General features: G+C 46.7%; 2 protein-coding genes and 1 long non-coding RNA gene across 3 annotated transcripts in view; 2 read left to right on the top strand and 1 right to left on the bottom strand.

Moving 5' to 3' along the window:
- Positions 1–1,268: 1,268 nt before the first annotated feature.
- On the top strand, positions 1,269–7,669 carry LOC115188938 (synaptogyrin-3). Its single transcript, XM_029747771.1, has 4 exons — positions 1,269–1,435; positions 3,024–3,258; positions 3,787–3,932; positions 7,410–7,669. Exons 1-4 carry the CDS (start codon positions 1,334–1,336, stop codon positions 7,605–7,607), a joined length of 681 nt encoding a protein of 226 aa, XP_029603631.1. The 5' UTR covers positions 1,269–1,333; the 3' UTR covers positions 7,608–7,669.
- A 59-nt stretch (positions 7,670–7,728) lies between these two features.
- LOC115188944 (uncharacterized) lies at positions 7,729–11,139 on the top strand. The gene is made up of 2 exons (XR_003876643.1): positions 7,729–10,155; positions 10,252–11,139. It is a non-coding gene; the product is annotated as an uncharacterized LOC115188944 (long non-coding RNA).
- A 7,238-nt stretch (positions 11,140–18,377) lies between these two features.
- LOC115188868 (E3 ubiquitin-protein ligase ZNF598) overlaps positions 18,378–27,120 on the bottom strand; it is a 37,161-nt gene continuing 28,418 nt past the window's right edge. Inside the window, exons 9-11 of the mRNA XM_029747694.1 lie at positions 25,128–25,296; positions 22,768–22,912; positions 18,378–19,095 (exon numbers count right to left, since the gene is read on the bottom strand). Coding sequence (XP_029603554.1) covers positions 18,727–19,095; positions 22,768–22,912; positions 25,128–25,296 — 683 coding nt within the window. The 3' untranslated portion in view covers positions 18,378–18,726. The remainder of the gene's footprint in view (positions 19,096–22,767; positions 22,913–25,127; positions 25,297–27,120) is intronic.

Raw genomic sequence — 27,120 nt, 5'->3', positions numbered from 1 at the left:
GTGTGATCTATAAAGTAGTGTGATCTATATAGTAGTGTGTGATCTATATAGTAGTGTGTGATCAATATAGTAGTGTGATCTATACAGTAGTGTGATCTATATAGTAGTGTGATCTATATAGTAGTGTGATCTATATAGTAGTGTGATCTATATAGTAGTGTGATCTATATAGTAGTGTGTGATCTATATAGTGTGTGATCTATATAGTAGTGTGATCTATATAGTAGTGTGATCTATGTAGTGTGTGATCTATATAGTAGTGTGATCTATATAGTAGTGTGATCTATATAGTAGTGTGATCTATATAGTAGTGTGATCTATATAGTAGTGTGTGATCTATATAGTAGTGTGATCTATATAGTAGTGTGATCTATATAGTAGTGTGATCTATATAGTAGTGTGATCTATATAGTAGTGTGTGATCTATATAGTAGTGTGTGATCTATATAGTAGTGTGATCTATATAGTAGTGTGTGATCTATATAGTAGTGTGATCTATATAGTAGTGTGATCTATATAGTAGTGTGTGATCTATATAGTAGTGTGATCTATATAGTAGTGTGTGATCTATATAGTAGTGTGATCTATATAGTAGTGTGATCTATATAGTAGTGTGATCTATATAGTAGTGTGATCTATATAGTAGTGTGTGATCTATATAGTAGTGTGTGATCTATGTAGTGTGTGATCTATATAGTAGTGTGTGATCTATATAGTAGTGTGATCTATATAGTAATGTGATCTATATAGTAGTGTTATCTATATAGTAGTGTGATCTATATAGTAGTGTGTGATCTATATAGTAGTGTGTGATCTATATAGTAGTGTGATCTATATAGTAGTGTGATCTATATAGTAGTGTGATCTATATAGTAGTGTGTGATCTATATAGTAGTGTGATCTATATAGTAGTGTGATTAATATAGTAGTGTGATCTATATCCTATATTCCTCCTATAGCTCCTCATCAGTAGCTGCTCCTGCTGTTTTGATGCCACAGTTTCCTCGTTCTTCGAGCACGCCCCCCGCCCAGTAGCCAGCGTGCACATCGTGCGCGCGCAGGACCGTTCCCTCCACTACAAGACGGTCATACCAAACCGCGCCTGGAGCCTGACGCAAGGTAGCGCAGCCAGAGAACAGACAGAGAGGGAGAGAGAGAGAGAGAGACAGAGAACAGAGACAGAGAGAGAGAGAGAGAGAGAGAGAGAGAGAGAGAGAGAGAGAGAGAGAGAGAGAGACAGAGAGAGAGAGAGACAGAGAGAGAGAGAGACGGAGAGAGAGAGAGACGGAGAGAGAGAGACGGAGAGAGAGAGACGGAGAGAGAGAGAGAGAAGATGGACGGAGTGGGATCGTTCGGAGCGGGCTTGGCGGGTGCTGCCTTCAATCCGGTTTCCTTCATCAAGCAGCCGACCACCATCCTCAGGATCCTGTCCTGGGTAAGAGACCGACAGAAGAACCGGGAGGGGATTCCCCGTCGGGCGTCCTCCCTCGTCCTGCCGCTCGGTGGCGAGTTGATCGCTCCGTAGAGCGCCGCAGATAAAAGAGGCTAGAAAACGGCAGTAGGTTTATAGATGGACGGGGTCCAAGGGGGAGAGAGGAGGCTGTCGAATAACGGTCCATCCTGTTCAAGATACGGGCCATGTTTTACACCTCTGGTCGTTTTCTAAAAACAGATTTGAAAGAATGTAACAAAAGAACGTGGCCTTAATAAAATGTATGTAATTAGGTAGCTGGGCTACAGATAATAACTAGACTGTTGCGTTTAGAGAAATCTTTATTCTGTCTATCTGTGGGCCTTATTAAGCAGGCCTTCATCATAATATTATTAAAGGCTGTGTGTTTGTGATATGGAACATTCCACCGCCCCTCCTTGCGAGGGGGGAGCTCTCTCTCTCTCTCTCTCTCTCTCTCTGTGTCTTTTTCTCTGTGTGTGTGTGTGTGTGTGTGTGTGTGTGTGTGTGTGTGTGTGTGTGTGTGTAAAATGAATGCATGTCATTCATATGCTTTATCTCTCTCTCTCTCTCTCTCTCTCTCTCTCTCTCTCTCTCTCTCTCTGTCTCTCTCTGTCTCTGTGTCTCTCTCTGTCTCTGTCTCTCTCTCTCTCTCTGTCTCTCTCTCTCTGTCTCTCTCGTTATAGTGACCGGATAGTTCTACTACAGAGGGACGAGATGATATATGTGTGTGATCTACTGTGACTTGGAAAATGATTTTGACCCTTTTCTGATTTTCTCTATTTGTGTATGTTTTTTGAAACTGAATGTTATCAGATATTCAACCAAAACCTGATATTAGATGAAAGGGGAACCTGAGTTTACAAATACATGTTATACGTATTTTATTTAATTAATACATGAAATAAGTACTTTTGGTTCACTCAGGTGTATTTCTGTCCCCTCTCCTCCTCCTCCTCTCCTCTCCTCCCTCCTCTCCCCCCTCTCTCCTCTCCTCCTTCCCCCTCTCTCCTCTCCTCCTTCCCCCTCTCTCCTCTCCTCTTTCCTCCTCCCCCCCTCTCTCCTCTCCTCCTTCCCCCTCTCTCCTCCTTCGTCCTCCTCTCCTCCCCCCTCTCCTCCTCTCTTCTCCCCTCCTCCCCCTCCTCTCCTCCCCCCACTCTCCTCTCCTCCTCTCTCCTCCCCTCTCTCCTCTCCTTCCTCCTCCCCCTCTCCTTCTCCTCCTCCTCTCCTCCTCTCTCCTCTTCTCTTCTCCTCCCTCCTCCTCCCCCCTCTCCTCCCCTCTTCTCCTCCCTCCTCCTCCCCTCTCCTCTCTTCTCCTTTCCTCTCCTCTCCTTTCCTCTCCTCCCCTCTCCTCTCCTCTCCTCTCCTCTCCTCTCCTCTCCTCTCCTCTCCAGGTATTCTCCCTGGTGGTGTTTGCCTCTATAGTGAACGAGGGCTATGTGAACCTGGGTAGTGAACATCTCTCCTCCCTCCTCTCTCCTCCTCCCCTCTCCTCTTCTCTCCTCTCCTCCTTCCTCCTCCCCCTCTCCCCTCTCCTCTCCTCTCCTCTCCTCTCCTCTCCTCTCCTCTCCAGGTATTCTCCCTGGTGGTGTTTGCCTCTATAGTGAACGAGGGCTATGTGAACCTGGGCAGTGAGCGTCTTCACTGCGTGTTCAATAAGAACGCTGATGCGTGTAACTATGGAGTGTTCTGCGGTCTGGTCGGCTTGTTGCTCTGCTCTTTCTTCTTCCTGCTGGACGTCAAGTTCCAACAGATCAGCTCTATAAAGGACAGGAAGAAGGCTGTGATGCTGGAGGTTGGGGCTTCAGGTAGGCTGAACACACACACACACACACACACACACACACACACACACACACACACACACACACACACACACACACACACACACATACACACACAGCTGGAGAAGGAGAGAGACCAGGTAGTAAACACACACACACACACACACTATTTCAATGTGTATGCTATGATTGGTTGGCTGTCCTCTGTGTGTTGTGATTGGTTGGCTGTCCTCTGACTGTGTGTTGTGATTGGTTGGCTGTCCTCTGACTGTGTGTTGTGATTGGTTGGCTGTCCTCTGACTGTGTGCTGTGATTGGTTGGCTGTCCTCTGACTGTGTGCTGTGATTGGTTGGCTGTCCTCTGACTGTGTGCTGTGATTGGTTGGCTGTCCTCTTGACTGTGTGTTGTGATTGGTTGGCTGTCCTCTGACTGTGTGCTGTGATTGGTTGGCTGTCCTCTGACTGTGTGCTGTGATTGGTTGGCTGTCCTCTGACTGTGTGTTGTGATTGGTTGGCTGTCCTCTGACTGTGTGTTGTGATTGGTGGTTTTCAGGTTTCTGGACGTTCCTGTGGTTTGTGAGTTTCTGTTTCCTGGCCAATCAGTGGTCTAGGACCGCCCCCGAGGACCTGCCACTCAACCAGGGGGCCGACGCAGCCAGGGCCTCTATCGCCTTCTCGTTCTTCTCCATCCTCACCTGGGTACATACACTCACCTGGATACATACACTCACCTGGATACATACACTCACCTGGATACACACACACACACTCACCTGGATACATACACACTCACCTGGATACATACACACACTCACCTGGATACATACACACACTCACCTGGATACATACACACACTCACCTGGATACATACACACACTCACCTGGATACATACACACACTCACCTGGATACACACACACTCACCTGGGTACTTACACACACTCACCTGGGTACATACACACACTCACCTGGATACATACACACACTCACCTGGATACATACACACACACTCACCTGGATACATACACACCCTCACCTGGATACATACACACACTCACCTGGATACATACACACACTCACCTGGATACATACACACACTCACCTGGATACATACACACACTCACCTGGGTACATACACACACTCACCTGGATACATACACATACTCACCTGGATACATACACACACTCACCTGGATACATACACACACTCACCTGGATACACACACTCACCTGGATACATACACACACTCACCTGGATACATACACACACTCACCTGGATACATACACACACTCATCTGGATACATGCACACCCTCACCTGGATACACACACTCACCTGGATACATACACACACTCACCTGGATACATACACACACTCACCTGGATACATACACACACTCACCTGGATACATACACACACTCACCTGGATACATACACACACTCACCTGGATACATACACACATTCACCTGGATACACACACACACTCACCTGGATACATACACACACACTCACCTGGATACATACACACACTCACCTGGATACATACACACACTCACCTGGATACATACACACCCTCACCTGGATACATACACACACTCACCTGGATACATACACACCCTCACCTGTGTACATACACAAACTCACCTGGATACATAGACACACTCACCTTGATACACACACTCACCTGGATACATACACACACTCACCTGGATACATACACACTCTCACCTGGATACATACACACTCTCACCTGGATACATACACACACTCACCTGGATACATACACACCCTCACCTGGATACATACACACACTCACCTGGATACATACACACCCTCACCTGGGTACATACACACACTCACCTGGATACATACACACCCTCACCTGGATATATACACACACTCACCTGGATACATACACACACTCACCTGGATACATACACACACACTCACCTGGATACATACACACACACACACTCACCTGGATACATACACACACTCACCTGGATACATACACACACTCACCTGGATACATACACACACTCACCTGGATACATACACACACTCACCTGGATACATACACACCCTCACCTGGGTACATACACACACTCACCTTGATACATACACACACTCACCTGGATACATACACACCCTCACCTGGATACATACACACCCTCACCTGGATACATACACACACTCACCTGGATACATACACACCCTCACCTGGATACATACACACCCTCACCTGGATACATACACACACTCACCTGGATACATACACACCCTCATCTGGATACATACACACCCTCACCTGGATACACACACTCACCTGGGTACATACACACACTCACCTGGATACATACACACACTCACCTGGATACATACACACCCTCACCTGGATACATACACACACTCACCTGGATACATACACACCCTCACCTGGATACATACACACACTCACCTGGATACATACACACACTCACCTGGATACATACACACACTCACCTGGATACATACACACACTCACCTGGATACATACACACACTCACCTGGATACATACACACACTCACCTGGATACATACACACCCTCACCTGGATACATACACACCCTCACCTGGATACATACACACACTCACCTGGATACATACACACCCTCACCTGGATACATACACACACTCACCTGGATACATACACACACTCACCTGGATACATACACACACTCACCTGGATACATACACACACTCACCTGGATACATACACACACTCACCTGGATACATACACACACTCACCTGGATACATACACACACTCACCTGGATACATACACACACTCACCTGGATACATACACACACTCACCTGGATACATACACACACTCACCCTGGATTACATACACACCACCTGGATACATACACACACTCACCTGGATACATACACACCCTCACCTGGATACATACACACACTCACCTGGATACATACACACACTCACCTGGATACATACACACACTCACCTGGATACATACACACCCTCACCTGGATACATACACACACTCACCTGGATACATACACACCCTCACCTGGATACATACACACCCTCACCTGGATACATACACACACTCACCTGGATACATACACACACTCACCTGGATACATACACACACTCACCTGGATACATACACACACTCACCTGGATACATACACACACTCACCTGGATACATACACACACTCACCTGGATACATACACACCCTCACCTGGATACATACACACCCTCACCTGGATACATACACACACTCACCTGGATACATACACACACTCACCTGGATACATACACACACTCACCTGGATACATACACACCCTCACCTGGATACATACACACCCTCACCTGGATACATACACACCCTCACCTGGATACATACACACCCTCACCTGGATACATACACACCCCTCACCTGGATACATACACACCACTCACCTGGATACATACACACACTCACCTGGATACATACACACACTCACCTGGATACATACACACCTTCACCTGGATACATACACACACTCACCTGGATACATACACACCCTCACCTGATACATACACACCCTCACCTGGATACATACACACACTCACCTGGATACATACACACACTCACCTGGATACATACACACACTCACCTGGATACATACACACACTCACCTGGATACATACACACACTCACCTGGATACATACACACACTCACCTGGATACATACACACACTCACCTGGGATACATACACACCCTCACCTGGATACATACACACCCTCACCTGGATACATACACACACTCACCTGGATACATACACACCCTCACCTGGATACATACACACACTCACCTGGATACATACACACACTCACCTGGATACATACACACCCTCACCCTGGATACATACACACCCTCACCTGGATACATACACACACTCACCTGGATACATACACACACTCACCTGGATACATACACACACTCACCTGGATACATACACACCCCCTATAGCTGCACTGTGGCATTGTACTTCTCGTTCTTCTTCAACTCCTTCTCCTCCACTTCCTCCTCCTCCACTTCCTCCTCCACTTCCTCCTCCTCCTCCTCCTCCTCATTCTTCTTCCCTCCTCCTTCTTCTCCTCCTCCTCCTTCTCCCTCCAGGCTGGTCTGACGGTGCGTGCCGTCCAGAAATATCTCCTGGGAACAGACATGACCCTCTTCACCACCGACCATCTGGACGGAGTCGCCCCGGTAACGCCATACCCCTCCGCCACCGAGCCCAGCGACAACTACCAGAGCCCCCCGTTCACAGAGGGGCTGGAAGCACCAGCCCCCACATACCAGGTCCCCATATACTAGTCCCTCCCTGTCCCCTCCTCCCTGTCCTACTAGTCCCTCCCTGTCCCCTCCTCCCTGTCCCCTCCTCCCTGTCCCCTCCTACCTGTCCTACTAGTCCCTCCCTGTCCCCTCCTCCCTGTCCCCTCCTACCTGTCCTACTAGTCCCTCCCTGTCCCCTCCTCCCTGTCCCCTCCTCCCTGTCCTACTAGTCCCTCCCTGGTAATGTTTTGAAGGAGACGTTCAGTCCTTGGGTTTAGGTGTTCATACTAGTCCCTCCCTGTCCTACTAGTCCCTCCCTGTCCCCTCCTCCTTGTCCCCTCCACCCTGTCCTACTAGTCCCTCCCTGGTAATGTTTTGAAGGAGATGTTCAGTCCTGTTTTGAAGGAGATGTTCAGTCCTTGGGTTTAGGTGTTCATATCTGCATGTTCTGTGAGACGGACTAAGTGCCAAACTCTCCCGTGTGTCCGATGTTAAACGTGACCAAGTGCAATACCTCCGTCCAGTAGCCACTCTGCAGACCAGTCACACACTATTCCCTATGTAGTGCACTACTGCTGGCCAGCTGAGCCTTACCACCGGTGCACTTTGTAGGGTACTAGTGGTTTCAGATTGTGCCCTAACTAATGTGTACAAACATCACAGAAGATTATGGCTTGTTTATGTTTACATTCTAGAAGCTGTTTGTTTACATTTAGAAGTGGTTTGTTTACGTTCTAGAAGTGGTTTGTTTACATTTAGAAATTATTTATTTATGTTCTAGAAGCTGTTTGTTTACGTTCTAGTAGTGGTTTGTTGACATTTAGAAGCTGTTTGTTTTCGTTCTAAAAGCTGTTTACTTTGTAGAAGCTGTTTGTTTACTTTCTAGAATCTGTTTGTTTACGTTCTAGAATCTGTTTGTTTACGTTCTAGAATCTGTTTGTTTACGGTCTAAAAGCTCTTTGTTTACTTTCTAGAAGCTGTTTGTTTACGTTCTAGAAGCTGTTTGTTTACGTTCTAGAATCTTTTTATGTTTACTTTCTAGAAGCTGTTTGTTTACGTTCTAGAATCTTATGTTTACTTTCTAGAAGCAGTTTGTTTACTTTCTAGAAGCTGTTTGTTTACGTTTTAGAAGCTGTTTGTTTACGTTCTAGAAGCTGTTTGTTTCTTTTCTAGAAGCTGTTTGTTTACATTCTAGAAGCTGTTTGTTTACGTTCTAGAAGCTGTTTGTTTACGTTCTAGAAGCTGTTTGTTTACGTTCTAGAATATTTTTATGTTTACTTTCTAGAAGCTGTTTGTTTACTTTCTAGAAGCTGTTTGTTTACGTTTTAGAAGCTGTTTGTTTACGTTCTAGAAGCTGTTTGTTTCTTTTCTAGAAGCTGTTTGTTTACATTCTAGAAGCTGTTTGTTTACGTTCTAGAAGCTGTTTGTTTACGTTCTAGAAGCTGTTTGTTTACGTTCTAGAATCTTTTTATGTTTACTTTCTAGAAGCTGTTTGTTTACGTTCTAGAATATTTTTATGTTTACTTTCTAGAAGGTGTTTGTTTACTTTCTAGAAGCTGTTTGTTTATTTTCTAGAACCTGTTTGTTTACTTTCTAGAAGCTGTTTGTTTACTTTCTAGAAGCTGTTTGTTTACTTTCTAGAAGCTGTTTGTTTACTTTCTAGAAGCTGTTTGTTTACGTTCTAGAATCTTTTTATGTTTCTTTTCTAGAAGCTGTTTCTTCTCCATTCTGGAAGCTGCCAAACTGCCCTGCTAGTTGTCTTCCTTCACAGAGCATCAGTCAGTCAGCTACCCAGAGATAAACTAGACATACCATGATGTCTGTTTATTACTGTATATACCCTGGGTCTCTCTAAATCTGCTCTGTGGAATACAAACCCTGCTCGTTGTTACTAGACATACCATGATGTCTGTTTATTACTGTATATACCCTGGGTCTCTCTAAATCTGCTCTGTGGAATACAAACCCTGCTCGTTGTTACTAGACATACCATGATGTCTGTTTATTACTGTATATACCCTGGGTCTCTCTAAATCTGCTCTGTGGAATACAAACCCTGCTCGTTGTTACTAGACATACCATGATGTCTGTTTATTACTGTATATACCCTGGGTCTCTCTAAATCTGCTCTGTGGAATACAAACCCTGCTCGTTGTTACTAGACATACCATGATGTCTGTTTATTACTGTATATACCCTGGGTCTCTCTAAATCTGCTCTGTGGAATACAAACCCTGCTCGTTGTTACTAGACATACCATGATGTCTGTTTATTACTGTATATACCCTGGGTCTCTCTAAATCTGCTCTGTGGAATACAAACCCTGCTCGTTGTTACCATGGTGACAACACACCCACACACACACTCACTAGCGAACCTCACTGCCCAGTGTTTGTGTGTGTGTGTCTGGTGTGTGTGGTATTTGTTGTTTCAGGTCTGAAGAAAAAGAAAGACAAGTAAAGCATTCTTCTGTTGGTGGTGTTCTGGAACATAGGTGTTCTGGAACAGAGGTGTTCTGGAACAGAGGTGTTCTAGAACAGAGGTGTTCTGGAACAGAGGTGTTCTGGAACAGAGGTGTTCTGGAACAGAGGTGTTCTGGAACATAGGTGTTCTGGAACAGAGGTGTTCTGGAACATAGGTGTTCTGGAACATAGGTGTTCTAGAACAGAGATGTTCTGGAACAGAGGTGTTCTGGAACAGAGGTGTTCTAGAACCAGTCTGTCTCGCCATCTTGTACAGCGTCTCTAGGTGAAGTCTAGACATTTACATGTCACTGTCTGTATTGACAGTCATATTACATATTATATTTACAATCCAAGAGGTTTTGGTGTTTGTTGATATAAAAAGGTCAAACAGCTGAATATAAATGCTGAATATAAAACTGACCTCCAGAAAGCCTCGTCTGTGGTGCCATCTGCTCCTTTTAGCGGTGTAACAGCGCCCTCTAGCAGCCGAGGAAATAGAGCTTTTAAAGGGCCAATGCAGCTCTTTTTACCTTAATATCAAATCATTTCTGACTAACAAATTAGTACATTTCTGTGATTTCTTTTTATGACCATTTTAATTGAAAAACAACAACAACAACAACAACAAAAAATGGCTTCTTAGCAAAGAGTGATATCTCAAGCAAGAATTTAGCTCGGACTGTCAGAGCGGTCTGATTGGTGAGGGGGAAACTAGCTGTTATTGGCAGAGAGATTTCGAACTCTCTTATTGGTCTATTAACTAATTAACTGCCTGGTGATGTCACCAGGCAGGCCAAAACTCCATCCCACCAAAACAGGCTTGAAATTTCAGGCAGTCTTTTCAAATAACTCTTACACTAAAATGGCATTATCAATTTCACAGTATTATTTCAACCTCATAGCGTGGAAATATATCGATCACAGGAAAGATTTTGACTGCCCTGGGCCTTTAAAATAAGTTTAAAAGTGACAACTGTAATATTGTGTGGTAAAATGTTCTGTTGAATTCTGTGTAATTATGAATTTTGATTTAAAGAGCCGTTTTGATTTGTAAAATTCATTTGATCTGAATTGAGATGGAGAAATAAAAAAGTTGATTACCCCTAAAACATACTGAAAGGATGAATAGAATGACAGATAAAACTCAGTTCTGTTATACTGTAGGTCTTTATGTTCAGATAAAGGGGAGGTTTCCTTTATGTTCAGATAAAGGGGAGGTTTCCTTTATGTTCAGATAAAGGGGAGGTTTCCTTTATGTTCAGATAAAGGGGAGGTTTCCTTTATGTTCAGATAAAGGGGAGGTTTCCTTTATGTTCAGATAAAGGGGAGGTTTCCTTTATGTTCAGATAAAGGGGAGGTTTCCTTAATGTTCAGATAAAGGGGAGGTTTCAGGATGCAGATCAGGGACGGGCAACTCAAGGATGGACGATATACAGGACCAGTCAAAATGTTGGACACACCTACTCATTCCAGGATTTTTATTTATTATTATTTTTTTTACATTGTAGAATAATAGTGAAGACATCAAAACTATGACACAACCCCTATTAATATAGAATGTCCTCTGGGTTTAATAGACATATTAAAAGATTAGTCAAATAACTTTTTAAAATTATTATTATTATTCCCTTTAATGTGGCATAAAACAGAACCAGTCCTGTTTTCAGCTGATTGTCTAACAATCCCTTCCCTAAAGGCGCTCCTGTCGGACAGCCATGTTTGTCCACCTGCCATTTCATGAAATGGAAAGAGATCTGTCACACAAAACTAAACTAAACTAAAAACTAAAAGTGTAATGATATTCAGTGATTGTCATTCGTAACCATTCGGCTTGTAGCCTGAATTGATGCGTCCACTGCTGTAAACGCGCGTCGCAGTCCGTCTCCGTCTCGGTAGAAACGTTGTGCGCTCTTGTCGAAACGCAGTTTGGAGGGAATTACTGCCCGTTTTAATGTCAATTCGCTCATTTTCATGCAGATGACACGCGGTAATGTTAATCCAGAGGTCCTTCCAGCTGTCCGTTGTTCTCTCTCTGAATGTCTGACTGCTGTCACATCACCTCAGTGAAATAAAGCTGAACATTTTGGATGACTGGTCTCTGTTGTGTTACATCTGTTGTGTCATTTACATTACATTTAAGTCATTTAGCAGACGCTCTTATCCAGAGCGATTTACAGATTGGTGCGTTCACCTTATGATATCCAGTGGAACAACCACTTTACAATAGTGCATCTAAATCTTTTAGGGAGGGGGGATAGGAGGATTACTTTATCCTATCCCAGGTATTCCTTAAAGAGGTGGGGTTTCAGGTGTCTCCGGAAGGTGGTGATTGAGGTGTGTCACGTCCATAAAGGTCCCCCTTCTGTTGTGTCACGTCCAATCACACACTACACAGTAATCTACCTTGCAGACACACGCCAGATATAGTGTTACTCGTTAAGTATTCAGACCCCTTGACTTTTTCCCTCAACACAATTACTTTACAGCCTTATTCTAAAATAGATTAAAGAAAAAAAATCCCTCAATCTACACACAATAACACACAATGACAAAGCGAAAATAGGTTTTTAGAACATTTTACAAATGTATTAAAAATGTACTTAAGTATTTAGACCCTTTGCTATGAGAGACTGTAAACTGAGCTCAGGTGCTTCCTGTTTCCATTGATCATCATTGAGATGTTTCTACAACTTGATTGGAGTCCACCTGTGGTAAATTCAATTGATTGGACACGATTTGGAAAGGCTCACACCTGTTTATATAAAGGTCCCACAGTTTGTATTTATTATGGATCCCCATTAGCTGCTGCCAAAGCAGTGCATGTCAGAGCAAAAACCAAGCCATGAGGTCAAAGGAACTGTCCGTAGAGCCCCGAGACAGGATTGTGTCGAGGCACACAGATCTGGGGAAGGGTACCAAAAAATGTATCCAGCATTGAAGGTCCCCAAGAACACAGTGGTCTCCATCATTCTTAAATGGAAGAAGTTTGTAACCACCAAGACTCTTCCTAGAGCTGGCCGCCCGGCCAAACTGAACAATCAGGGGAGAAGGGCCTTGGTCAGGGAGGTGACCAAGAACCCGATGGTCACTCTGACAGAGCTCCAGAATTCCTCTGTGGAGATGGGAGAACCTTCCAGAAGGACAACCATATCTGCAGCACTCCCCCAATCAGGCCTTTATGGTAGAGTGGCCAGATGGAAGCCACGCCTCAGTAAAAAGGCACAACAGCCCACTTGGAGTTTGACAAAAAGGCACCTAAAGGACTCTGAGACCATGAGAAACAAGATTCTCTGGTCCAAGATTAAACTCTTTGGCTTTAATGCCAAGCGTCACGTCTGGAGGAAACCTGGCTCCATCCCTACGGTGAAGCACGGTGGTGGCGGCATCATACTGTGGGGATGTTTTTCAGCAGCAGGAACTGGGAGACTAGTCAGAATCGAGGCAAAGATGAACGGAGCAAAGTACAGAGAGATCCTTAATGAAAACCTGCTCCAGAGCGCTCAGGACCTCAGACTGGGGCGAAGGTTCACCTTCCAACAGGACAACGACCTTAAGCACACAGCCAAGACAAAGCAGGAGTGGATTCGGGACAAGTCTCTGAATGTCCTTGAGTGGCCCAGCCAGAGCCCTTATCCTCCCCACCATGTGTAATTACATTTTTAAAAACTAATGTTTTTTTGGTGCAAAATATAGAACAGGTAAAGTTCAATACAGACTGATGAGATGTCAATACAGACTGATGGACCAGACTGATGAGATGTTAATACAGACTGATGAGATATTAATACAGACTGATGAGATGTCAATACAGACTGATGGACCAGACTGATGAGATGTCAATACAGACTGATGAGATGTCAATACAGACTGATGGACCAGGCTGATGAGATGTCAATACAGACTGATGGACCAGACTGATGAGATGTCAATACAGACTGATGGACCAGGCTGATGAGATGTCAGTACAGACTGATGAGATGTCAATACAGACTGATGGACCAGACTGATGAGATGTTAATACAGACTGATGAGATATTAATACAGACTGATGAGATGTCAATACAGACTGATGGACCAGACTGATGAGATGTCAATACAGACTGATGAGATGTCAATACAGACTGATGGACCAGGCTGATGAGATGTCAATACAGACTGATGGACCAGACTGATGAGATGTCAATACAGACTGATGGACCAGGCTGATGAGATGTCAGTACAGACTGATGAGATGTCAATACAGACTGATGGACCAGGCTGATGAGATGTTAATACAGACTGATGGACCAGACTGATGAGATGTCAGTACAGACTGATGGACCAGGCTGATGAGATGTCAATACAGACTGATGGACCAGGCTGATGAGATGTCAATACAGACTGATGGACCAGACTGATGAGATGTCAGTACAGACTGATGGACCAGGCTGATGAGATGTCAATACAGACTGATGGACCAGACTGATGAGATGTCAATACAGACTGATGAGATGTCAATACAGACTGATGGACCAGACTGATGAGATGTCAATACAGACTGATGGACCAGACTGATGAGATGTCAATACAGACTGATGGACCAGACTGATGAGATGTCAATACAGACTGATGGACCAGGCTGATGAGATGTCAATACAGACTGATGGACCAGACTGATGAGATGTCAGTACAGACTGATGGACCAGGCTGATGAGATGTCAATACAGACTGATGGACCAGACTGATGAGATGTCAATACAGACTGATGAGATGTCAATACAGACTGATGGACCAGACTGATGAGATGTCAATACAGACTGATGGACCAGACTGATGAGATGTCAATACAGACTGATGGACCAGACTGATGAGATGTTAATACAGACTGATGGACCAGACTGATGAGATGTCAATACAGACTGATGGGATGTCAATACAGACTGATGGACCAGGCTGATGAGATGTCAATACAGACTGATGGACCAGACTGATTAGATGTTAATACAGACTGATGAGATGTCAAAACAGACTGATGGGATGTCAATACAGACTGATGAGATGTCAATACAGACTGATGAGATGTCAATACAGACTGATGGACCAGACTGATGAGATGTCAATACAGACTGATGGGATGTCAATACAGACTGATGAGATGTCAATACAGACTGATGAGATGTCAATACAGACTGATGGACCAGACTGATGAGATGTCAATACAGACTGATGAGATGTCAATACAGACTGATGAGATGTCAATACAGACTGATGAGATGTCCATACAGGCTGATGAGATGTCAATACAGACTGATGAGATGTCAATACAGACTGATGAGATGTCAATACAGACTGATGGACCAGACTGATGAGATGTCAATACAGACTGATGGACCAGACTGATGAGATGTCAATACAGACTGATGGACCAGGCTGATGAGATGTTAATACAGACTGATGAGATGTCAATACAGACTGATGGACCAGGCTGATGAGATGTTAATACAGACTGATGAGATGTCAATACAGACTGATGGACCAGACTGATGAGATGTCAATACAGACTGCCATTTTTGTGTTTATACTTTTTCCATAATGACAAGGACAAGTTTGATGTTGGACAACAACAATAGAACGTTGCATGACTAAAACACGATACCAAAGACAATAAGACGTAAGGTTAAGATGATCCCATTGGCTCCAGGTCATCTACAAGACCCTGCTAGGTAAAGTCCCCCCTTATCTCCGCTCACTGGTCACCATAGCAGCACCCACCTGTAGCACGCGCTCCAGCAGGTATATCTCTCTGGTCACCATAGCAGCACCCACCTGTAGCACGCGCTCCAGCTGGTATATCTCTCTGGTCACCATAGCAGCACCCACCTGTAGCACGCGCTCCAGCAGGTATATCTCTCTGGTCACCAGAGCAGCACCCACCTATAGCACGCGCTCCAGCAGGTATATCTCTCTAGTCACCATAGCAGCACCCACCTGTAGCACGCTCCAGCAGGTATATCTCATTGGTCACCATAGCAGCACCCACCTGTAGCACGCGCTCCAGCAGGTATATCTCTCTAGTCACCATAGCAGCACCCACCTGTAGCACGCGCTCCAGCAGGTATATCTCTCTGGTCACCATAGCAGCACCCACCTGTAGCACGCGCTCCAGCAGGTATATCTCTCTGGTCACCCCTAAAGCCAACTCCTCCTTTGGTCGTCTCTCCTTCCAGTTCTCTGCTGCCAATGACTGGAACGAACTACAAAAATCTCTGAAACTGGAAACACTTATCTCCCTCACTAGCTTTAAGCACCAGCTGTCAGAGCAGCTCCCAGATCACTGCACCTGTACATAGCCCATCTATAATTTAGCCCAAACAACTACCTCTTCCCCTACTGTATTTATTTATTTTGCTCCTTTGCACCATATTATATATATTTTAACTTTGAACTTTCTTCAAATTACAAATCTACCATTCCAGTGTTTTACTTGCTATATTGTATTTACTTTGCCACCATGGCCTTTTTTGCCTTTACCTCCCTTATCTCACCTCATTTGCTTACAATGTATATAGACGTATTTTTCTACTGTATTATTGACTGTATGTTTTGTTTTACTCCATGTGTAACTCTGTGTTGTTGTATGTTGTCGAACTGCTTTGCTTTATCTTGGCCAGGTGGCAGTTGTAAATGGCCCTGGCCTACCTGGTTAAATAAAGGTGAAATAAAAATAAATTAATACAAATGTTCATACTGAGTGTTTGGCGGGACTTTTATAATATACATTATCCCAATCATGACTAGGTCGCTTTGCAGAAAGAAAAGTACAGGCTTTTTTCCGCCAGCAATACCTTTCAGATATAAAGAACGGAGAGAGCAGTAAGGTGAAGACAGACTAGGACCTCCTCTCCTCAGCTGCAACAATACTTGGACAAGGACAAATAGAACGGACCAAAGCAAGATAGATGTTTAATCAAATTAGGGCAAACAGAAATATTCTGGTTTTATAATGTTGTGGGGGGTTGACAGACTGGTTGTTAAACAGTCTGACTCCCTCCAGACTCCCTCCAGACTCCCGTCCTAAACAGTCTGACTCCCTCCAGACTCCCTCCAGACTCCCTCCAGACTCCAACTATCTGATTACCTTCCACAGCCCTGAGAGAACATCTACCTTTTAACCAGGTTCCTTTACCACCCTGAGGGAGCTGAGTAGTAGAGGGCCTGACTGTCTCCGAGGGAGAGGTAGAGGGTCTGACTGTCTCCGAGGGAGTAGTAGAGGGCCTGACTGTCTCCGAGGGAGAGGTAGAGGGTCTGACTGTCTCCGCTCCGAGGGAGTAGTAGAGGGCCTGACTGTCTCCGAGGCAGAGGTAGAGGGTCTGACTGTCTCCGAGGGAGGAGTAGAGGGTCTGACTGTCTCCGCTCCGAGGGAGTAGTAGAGGGTCTGACTGTCTCCGCTCCGAGGGAGTAGTAGAGGGTCTGACTGTCTCCGCTCCGAGGGAGTAGTACAGGGTCTGACTGTCTCCGAGGGAGAGGTAGAGGGTCTGACTGTCTCCGAGGGAGTAGTAGAGGGCCTGACTGTCTCCGCTCCGAGGGAGTAGTAGAGGGTCTGACTGTCTCCGAGGGAGTAGTAGAGGGCCTGACTGTCTCCGAGGGAGTAGTAGAGGGCCTGACTGTCTCCGAGGGAGAGGTAGAGGGTCTGACTGTCTCCGAGGGAGTAGTAGAGGGTCTGACTGTCTCCGAGGGAGTAGTAGAGGGTCTGACTGTCTCCGAGGGAGTAGTAGAGGGCCTGACTGTCTCCGAGGGAGAGGTAGAGGGTCTGACTGTCTCCGAGGGAGGAGTAGAGGGTCTGACTGTCTCCGCTCCGAGGGAGTAGTAGAGGGTCTGACTGTCTCCGCTCCGAGGGAGTAGTAGAGGGTCTGACTGTCTCCGAGGGAGAGGTAGAGGGTCTGACTGTCTCCGAGGGAGTAGTAGAGGGCCTGACTGTCTCCGCTCCGAGGGAGTAGTAGAGGGTCTGACTGTCTCCGAGGGAGAGGTAGAGGGTCTGACTGTCTCCGAGGGAGTAGTAGAGGGTCTGACTGTCTCCGAGGGAGTAGTAGAGGGTCTGACTGTCTCCGAGGGAGTAGTAGAGGGCCTGACTGTCTCCGAGGGAGAGGTAGAGGGTCTGACTGTCTCCGAGGGAGTAGTAGAGGGTCTGACTGTCTCCGAGGGAGTAGTAGAGGGTCTGACTGTCTCCGAGGGAGCAGTAGAGGGTCTGACTGTCTCCGAGGGAGTAGTAGAGGGTCTGACTGTCTCCGCTCTGAGGGAGTAGTAGAGGGTCTGACTTAATAAACACTCTTTCCTCAGTCATCAAACCTGATAAAAGAACCAATGCGTCACTCGTTCAACACTTTATCAACCTCATGGAAATGTGATCAGAAGAGAGAGAGGGGGAGAGAGAAAAATTAAATATATACAATCATTCTTCTTATTAATACACAACATGTGGTACTTGTAGGGCCTTTCCAGGGTCGGGTCCAGGTCCAGCCAGGAATCACACCGGGAGTCAGGTCAATATCTGGCAACCAGAATTCAGTTCAACCTCCTGCTGGCCCCAGCCTCGCCACTCAAATATACACTACCCAACGTCCTCTCTGGCCGGGGTCACCATGGAAACGGGCTCCCCCCTGAATGGCAACAGGCAAGGCTGTGATTGGGCAGTGTTCATGTCTTGTCCCGGGCCAGGGCTAGCTGATGATACGGCTGATGGCCTGCAGGGAGGGAAAGTCCTCGTTGTCCCCCAGGTGCAAGGTCTTATGGGAGTTGAAGTCTTTAGGGTCCAGCACTTGGCAGCAGGTGGGGCATACCTGGCAGTCCAGCGCGGCTGCATTAGAGATAGCGCTGGATGGGGTCTGCCAGGCACTCTTCTTCTTGTTCTTCCTGGCCCCGCCGCCTCCCGGTCTTTCCGTGGCCTGGTCGTCTGCGTGGGCCGTCAGCAGCTCCTGCTGTTTCCCCGTGTCAGGAAGTAACACCAGCAGCTCATTGAAGACGCCAACAAAGTTGTCCCCTAACAGAGTCTTACAGCTGCGGTGGTACAGCACGGCAGACATCAGACCCTGTTAGAGAGAGAGAGAGAGAGATGTTACTGTTACTGGCCTTACTGGGTGGATAGGAACATTAGCCTGCTGGCCTTACTGGGTGGATAGGAACATTAGCCTGCTGGCCTTACTGGGTGGATAGGAACATTAGCCTGCTGGCCTTACTGGGTGGATAGGAACATTAGCCTGCTGGCCTTACTGGGTGGATAGGAACATTAGCCTGCTGGCCTTACTGGGTGGATAGGAACATTAGCCTGCTGGCCTTACTGGGTGGATAGGAACATTAGCCTGCTGGCCTTACTGGGTGGATAGGAACATTAGCCTGCTGGCCTTACTGGGTGGATAGGAACATTAGCCTGCTGGCCTTACTGGGTGGATAGGAACATTAGCCTGCTGGCCTTACTGGGTGGATAGGAACATTAGCCTGCTGGCCTTACTGGGTGGATAGGAACATCAGCCTGCTGGCCTTACTGGGTGGATAGGAACATTAGCCTGCTGGCCTTACTGGGTCTATAGGAACATTAGCCTGCTGGCCTTACTGGGTCTATAGGAACATTAGCCTGTTGGCCTTACTGGGTGGATAGGAACATTAGCCTGCTGGCCTTACTGGGTGGATAGGAACATTAGCCTGCTGGCCTTACTGGGTGGATAGGAACATTAGCCTGCTGGCCTTACTGGGTGGATAGGAACATTAGCCTGCTGGCCTTACTGGGTGGATAGGAACATTAGCCTGCTGGCCTTACTGGGTGGATAGGAACATTAGCCTGCTGGCCTTACTGGGTGGATAGGAACATTAGCCTGCTGGCCTTACTGGGTGGATAGGAACATTAGCCTGCTGGCCTTACTGGGTGGATAGGAACATTAGCCTGCTGGCCTTACTGGGTGGATAGGAACATTAGCCTGCTGGCCTTACTGGGTGGATAGGAACATTAGCCTGCTGGCCTTACTGGGTGGATAGGAACATTAGCCTGCTGGCCTTACTGGGTCTATAGGAACATTAGCCTGCTGGCCTTACTGGGTCTATAGGAACATTAGCCTGCTGGCCTTACTGGGTGGATAGGAACATTAGCCTGCTGGCCTTACTGGGTGGATAGGAACATTAGCCTGCTGGCCTTACTGGGTGGATAGGAACATTAGCCTGCTGGCCTTACTGGGTGGATAGGAACATTAGCCTGCTGGCCTTACTGGGTGGATAGGAACATTAGCCTGCTGGCCTTACTGGGTGGATAGGAACATTAGCCTGCTGGCCTTACTGGGTGGATAGGAACATTAGCCTGCTGGCCTTACTGGGTGGATAGGAACATTAGCCTGCTGGCCTTACTGGGTGGATAGGAACATTAGCCTGCTGGCCTTGATTTTGGAATGAGATTTTGGATGAGCAGGTGCCCACATACTTTTGTCCATGTAGTGTACAGTCGTGGCCAAACGTTTTGAGAATGAGACAAATATACATTTTTCACAAAGTCTGCTGCCTCAGTTTGTATGATGGCAATTTGCATAAACTCCAAAATGTTATGAAGAGTGATCAGATGAATTGCAATTAATTGCGAAGTCCCTCTTTGCCATGCAAATGAACCGAATCCCCCAAAAACATTTCCACTGCATTTCAGCCCTGCCACAAAAGGACCAGCTGACATCATGTCAGTGATTCTCTCGTTAACACAGGTGTGAGTGTTGACGAGGACAAGGCTGGAGATCCCTCTGTCATGCTGATTGAGTTTGAATAACAGACTGGAAGCTTCAAAAGGAGGGTGGTGCTTGGAATCATTGTTCTTCCTCTGTCAGCCATGGTTACCTGCAAGGAAACACGTGCCATCATCATTGCTTTGCACAAAAAGGGCTTCACAGGCAAGGATATTGCTGCCAGTAAGATTGCACCTAAATCAACCATTTATTGGATCATCAAGAACTTCAAGGAGAGCGGTTCAATTGTTGAGAAGAAGGCTTCAGGGCGCCCAAGAAAGTCCAGCAAACGCCAGGACCGTCTCCTAAAGTTGATTCAGCTGTGGGATCGGGGAACCACCAGTACAGAGCTTGCTCAAGAATGGCAGCAGGCAGGTGTGAGAGCATCTGCACGCACAGTGAGGCGAAGACTTTCGGAGGATGTCCTGGTGTCAAGAAGGGCAGCAAAGAAGCCCCTTCTCTCCAGGAAAAACATCAGGGACAGACTGATATTCTGCAAAAGGTACAGGGATTGGACTGCTGAGGACTGGGGTATGATGAATCCCCTTTCTGATTGTTTGGGGCATCCGGAAAAAAGCTTGTCCGGAGAAGACAAGGTGAGCGCTACCATCAGTCCTGTGTCATGCCAACAGTGAAGCATCCTGAGACCATTCATGTGTGGGGTTGCTTCTCAGCCAAGGGAGTGGACTCACTCACAATTTTGCCTAAGAACACAGCCATGAATAAAGAATGGTACCAACACATCCTCCGAGAGCAACTTCTCCCAACCATCCAGGAACAGTTTGGTGATGAACAATGCCTTTTCCAGCATGATGGAGCACCTTGCCATAAGGCAAAAGTGATAACTCAGTGGCTCGGGGAACAAAACATCGATATTTTGGGTCCATGGCCAGGAAACTCCCCGGACCTTAATCCCATTGAGAACTTGTGGTCAATCCTCAAGAGGCAGCTGGACAAACAAAAACCCACAAATTCTGACAAACTCCAAGCATTGACTATGCAAGAATGGGCTGCCATCAGTCAGGATGTGGCCCAGAAGTTAATTGACAGCATGCCAGGGGGGATTGCAGAGGTCTTGAAAAAGAAGGGTCAACACTGCAAATACTGACTCTTTGCATCAACTTCATGTAATTGTCAATAAAAGCCTTTGACACTTTATAAACTTTATAAAAATGTATATTTGTGTCATTCTCTAAAACCTTTGGCCACGACTGTATGTAACTACAGGTTAGAGACATAGAGGATAGTTCAGCCCCAACAGTCTTATAGCTCTGATGGTGCAGCACCATCCACATAAAATCCTGCCTGAACCGTCCAGAGTAGTTCTTAGGGTCAAGGTTAGGGGGGGTTAAGGTTAGGGTTAGGGGGGTTAGGGTTAGGAGGGTTAAGATTAGGGTTAGGGGGGGTTATGGTTAGGGTTAGGAGTCTGGGCTTACCTGTCTGAACTGTCCAGAGTCGTCTTAGGGATAGGAGTCAGGGCATACCTGTCTGAACCGTCCAGAGTCGTTCTTAGGGTCAGGGTTAGGGGGGTTAAGGTTAGGGGGGGTTAAGGTTAGGGTTAGGAGTCTGGGCTTACCTGTCTGAACCGTCCAGAGTCGTTCTTAGGGTCAGGGTTAGGGGGGTTAAGGTTAGGGGGGGTTAAGGTTAGGGTTAGGAGTCTGGGCTTACCTGTCTGAACCGTCCAGAGTCGTTCTTAGGGTCAGGGTTAGGAGGGTTAAGATTAGGGTTAAGGTTAGGGTTAGGGGGGTTAAGGTTAGGGGGGTTAAGGTTAGGGTTAGGGGGGTTAAGGTTAGGGTTAGGGGGGTTAAGGTCAGGGTTAGGGGGGTTAGGGGGGTTAAGGTCAGGGTTAGGGGGGGTTAAGTTTAGGGTTAGGGGGTTAAGGTCAGGATTAGGGGGGTTAAGGTCAGGGTTAGGGGGGTTAAGGTCAGGGTTAGGGGGGGTTAAGGTTATGGTTAGGGGGGGTTAAGGTTAGGGTTAGGGGGGTTAAGGTTAGGAGTCAGGGCTTACCTGTCTGAACCGTCCAGAGTAGTCCTTGAACTGGTTGAATCGTGACTGGTCGTTCTGCAGGAGGTTCTTAATGGACTGGATCAGTTCCATGTTCCGTTGCTGGAAGTTCTCTGGAGCCAGGTACACCCCCGGAGACTGGGGAGAGCTGAACACCCCCCATATGGAGTCATTTAGATGACACACTGAGTTTCAATCAAATATGTGTTGTTGTGTAAAGGAGGTGGTCTGTCTGGTGTCTGGTCTGTCTGGTGTCTGTAAAAGTGGTGGTCTGTCTGGTGTCTGGTCTGTCTGGTGTCTGTAAAGGTGGTGGTCTGTCTGGTGTCTGTAAAGGTGGTGGTCTGTCTGGAGTCTGTAACGGTGGCGGTCTGTCTGGAGTCTGTAACGGTGGCGGTCTGTCTGGAGTCTGTAACGGTGGCGGTCTGTCTGGAGTCTGTAAAGGTGGTGGTCTGTCTGGTGTCTGTAAAGGTGGTGGTCTGTCTGGAGTCTGTAAAGGTGGTGGTCTGTCTGGAGTCTGTAAAGGTGGTGGTCTGTCTGGAGTCTGTAAAGGTGGTGGTCTGTCTGGTGTCTGGTCTGTCTGGTGTCTGTAAAGGTGGTGGTCTGTCTGGTGTCTGGTCTGTCTGGTGTCTGTAAAGGTGGTGGTCTGTCTGGTGTCTGGTCTGTCTGGTGTCTGTAAAGGTGGTGGTCTGTCTGGTGTCTGTAAAGGTGGTGGTCTGTCTGGTGTCTGTAAAGGTGGTGGTCTGTCTGGTGTCTGGTCTGTCTGGAGTCTGTAAAGGTGATGTGATGTCTAGTCTGTAAAGGTGATGTGATGTCTAGTCTGTAAAGGTGATGTGATGGTCGGTCTGTAAAGGTGATGTGATGGTCTGGTCTGTAAAGGTGATGGTCTGGTCTGTAAAGGTGATGTGATGGTTGGTCTGTAAAGGTGATGTGATGTCTGGTCTGTAAAGGTGATGTGATGGTCGGTCTGTAAAGGTGATGTGATGGTCGGTCTGTAAAGGTGATGTGATGGTCGGTCTGTAAAGGTGATGTGATGGTCGGTCTGTAAAGGTGATGTGATGGTCGGTCTGTAAAGGTGATGTGATGGTCGGTCTGTAAAGGTGATGTGATGGTCGGTCTGTAAAGGTGATGTGATGGTCGGTCTGTAAAGGTGATGTGATGGTCGGTCTGTAAAGGTGATGTGATGGTCTGGTCTGTAAAGGTGATGGTCTGGTCTGTAAAGGTGATGGTCTGGTCTGTAAAGGTGATGTGATGGTTGGTCAGTAAAGGTGATGGGATGGTCGGTCTGTAAAGGTGATGGGATGGTCGGTCTGTAAAGGTGATGTGATGGTCGGTCTGTAAAGGTGATGTGATGGTTGGTCTGTAAAGGTGATGGTTGGTCTGTAAAGGTGATGTGATGGTCGGTCTGTAAAGGTGATGTGATGGTCTGTAAAGGTAATGTGATGGTCGGTCTGTAAAGGTGATGTGATGGTCGGTCTGTAAAGGTGATGTGATGGTCGGTCTGTAAAGGTGATGTCTAGTCTGTAAAGATGATGTGATGTCTAGTCTGTAAAGGTGATGTGATGGTCAGTCTGTAAAGGTGATGGTCTGGTCTGTAAAGGTGATGTGATGGTTGGTCTGAAAAGCTGATGTGATGGTCGGTCTGTAAAGGTGATGTGATGGTCGGTCTGTAAAGGTGATGTGATGGTCAGTCTGTAAAGGTGATGTGATGGTCAGTCTGTAAAGGTGATGTGATGGTCAGTCTGTAAAGGTGATGTGATGGTCGGTCTGTAAAGGTGATGTGATGGTCTAGTCTGTAAAGGTGATGTGATGTCTAGTCTGTAAAGGTGATGTGACGGTCAGTCTGTAAAGGTGATGTGACGGTCGGTCTGTAAAGGTGATGTGATGGTCAGTCTGTAAAGGTGATGTGATGTTCTGTAAAGGTGATGTGATGGTCGGTCTAAAGGTGATGTGATGGTCGGTCTGTAAAGGTGATGTGATGGTTGGTCTGTAAAGGTGATGTGATGTCTGGACTGTAAAGGTGATGTGATGGTCGGTCTGTTAAGGCGATGTGATGGTCGGTCTGTAAAGGTGATGTGATGGTCTGTAAAGGTGATGTGATGGTCGGTCTGTAAAGGTGATGTGATGGTCTGTAAAGGTGATGTGATGGTCGGTCTAAAGGTGATGTGATGGTCGGTCTGTAAAGGTGATGTGATGGTCTGTCTGTAAAGGTGATGTGATGGTCTGTCTGTAAAGGTGATGTGATGGTCTGTAAAGGTGATGTGATGGTCTGTAAAGGTGATGTGATGGTCTGTAAAGGTGATGTGATGGTCTGTAAAGGTGATGTGATGGTCTGTAAAGGTGATGTGATGGTCTGTCTGTCTCACCGGGGGCTGGATGCAGGGGGGGCCGGCTCCACCACGTTGCTGTTGAGGGGGATGCCGGTAAACCCCGGGGGGGGCTTACTGGGCGGGGGGGCGCCGCCCAGGCCGGGGGGAGACGGGGACAGGACGTTGGGGGGGGCAGAACTCTTCAGGACGAAGGAACTTTTAAAGCCTGGAGGAGAAAAACAACACGGTCAACATCACAACATTATCGATGTTACTTCCATCCATAACAACTTAAAGCTGCAACTAAATTCACATAGAAATGTGTGTTATAGAGCTGTCACTCTCATAGACAGCAAGTCTAAGAAGCGGTAGATCTCTTTCTATGTAAGGTATTTCTATGCTCCCTGTTCTTATGTTTAGTTCTTGTGTCTAACTTTTGGTTGTCTACACCAGCATCAAAACAAATGAAAATACAATATTTTGGGTTATTGAATATATATTTCACAGCGGATTCGATAGTACAATGATTCTCTATGCAATGGGCTAAAAAATGAATACTTAAAAATGTCAATAAATAAAATTGCTGCCGTCCAAATTGTTCAGGAGAAGAAAAAAAAAAATCTATTGAAAAAATGATGCTTCTTATTCAATGATGGAAAAACCAGTGGACGTTACTGTCTGGTGTGGTGTTACTGCTGGGACGTTACTGTCTGGTGTGGTGTTACTCACTGCTGGGACGTTACTGTCTGGTGTGGTGTTACTGCTGGGACGTTACTGTCTGGTGTGGTGTTACTCACTGCTGGGACGTTACTGTCTGGTGTGGTGTTACTCACTGCTGGGACGTTACTGTCTGGTGTGGTGTTACTCACTGCTGGGACGTTACTGTCTGGTGTGTTGTTACTGCTGGGACGTTACTGTCTGGTGTGGTGTTACTGCTGGGACGTTACTGTCTGGTGTGGTGTTACTCACTGCTGGGACGTTACTGTCTGGTGTGGTGTTACTCACTGCTGGGACGTTACTGTCTGGTGTGTTGTTACTGCTGGGACGTTACTGTCTGGTGTGGTGTTACTCACTGCTGGGACATTACTGTCTGGTGTGGTGTTACTGCTGGGACGTTACTGTCTGGTGTGGTGTTACTCACTGCTGGGACGTTACTGTCTGGTGTGTTGTTACTGCTGGGACGTTACTGTCTGGTGTGGTGTTACTGCTGGGACGTTACTGTCTGGTGTGGTGTTACTCACTGCTGGGACGTTACTGTCTGGTGTGGTGTTACTCACTGCTGGGACGTTACTGTCTGGTGTGGTGTTACTCACTGCTGGGACGTTACTGTCTGGTGTGGTGTTACTCACTGCTGGGACGTTACTGTCTGGTGTGGTGTTACTCACTGCTGGGACGTTACTGTCTGGTGTGTTGTTACTCACTGCTGGGACGTTACTGTCTGGTGTGGTGTTACTCACTGCTGGGACGTTACTGTCTGGTGTGGTGTTACTCACTGCTGGGACGTTACTGTCTGGTGTGTTGTTACTGCTGGGACGTTACTGTCTGGTGTGTTGTTACTCACTGCTGGGACGTTACTGTCTGGTGTGGTGTTACTCACTGCTGGGACGTTACTGTCTGGTGTGGTGTTACTCACTGCTGGGACGTTACTGTCTGGTGTGGTGTTACTCACTGCTGGGACGTTACTGTCTGGTGTGGTGTTACTCACTGCTGGGACGTTACTGTCTGGTGTGGTGTTACTCACTGCTGGGACGTTACTGTCTGGTGTGGTGTTACTCACTGCTGGGACGTTACTGTCTGGTGTGGTGTTACTACTGCTGGGACGTTACTGTCTGGTGTGCTGTTACTGCTGGGACGTTACTGTCTGGTGTGGTGTTACTGCTGGGACTTACTGTCTGGTGTGGTGTTACTGCTGGGACGTTACTGTCTGGTGTGGTGTTACTCACTGCTGGGACGTTACTGTCTGGTGTGGTGTTACTCACTGCTGGGACGTTACTGTCTGGTGTGGTGTTACTCACTGCTGGGACGTTACTGTCTGGTGTGGTGTTACTCA

The sequence above is a fragment of the Salmo trutta genome, unplaced genomic scaffold, assembly GCF_901001165.1.
Source record: "Salmo trutta unplaced genomic scaffold, fSalTru1.1, whole genome shotgun sequence".
Taxonomy (NCBI): domain Eukaryota; kingdom Metazoa; phylum Chordata; class Actinopteri; order Salmoniformes; family Salmonidae; genus Salmo; species Salmo trutta.
This window is presented reverse-complemented; position numbering and strand designations above follow the sequence as displayed.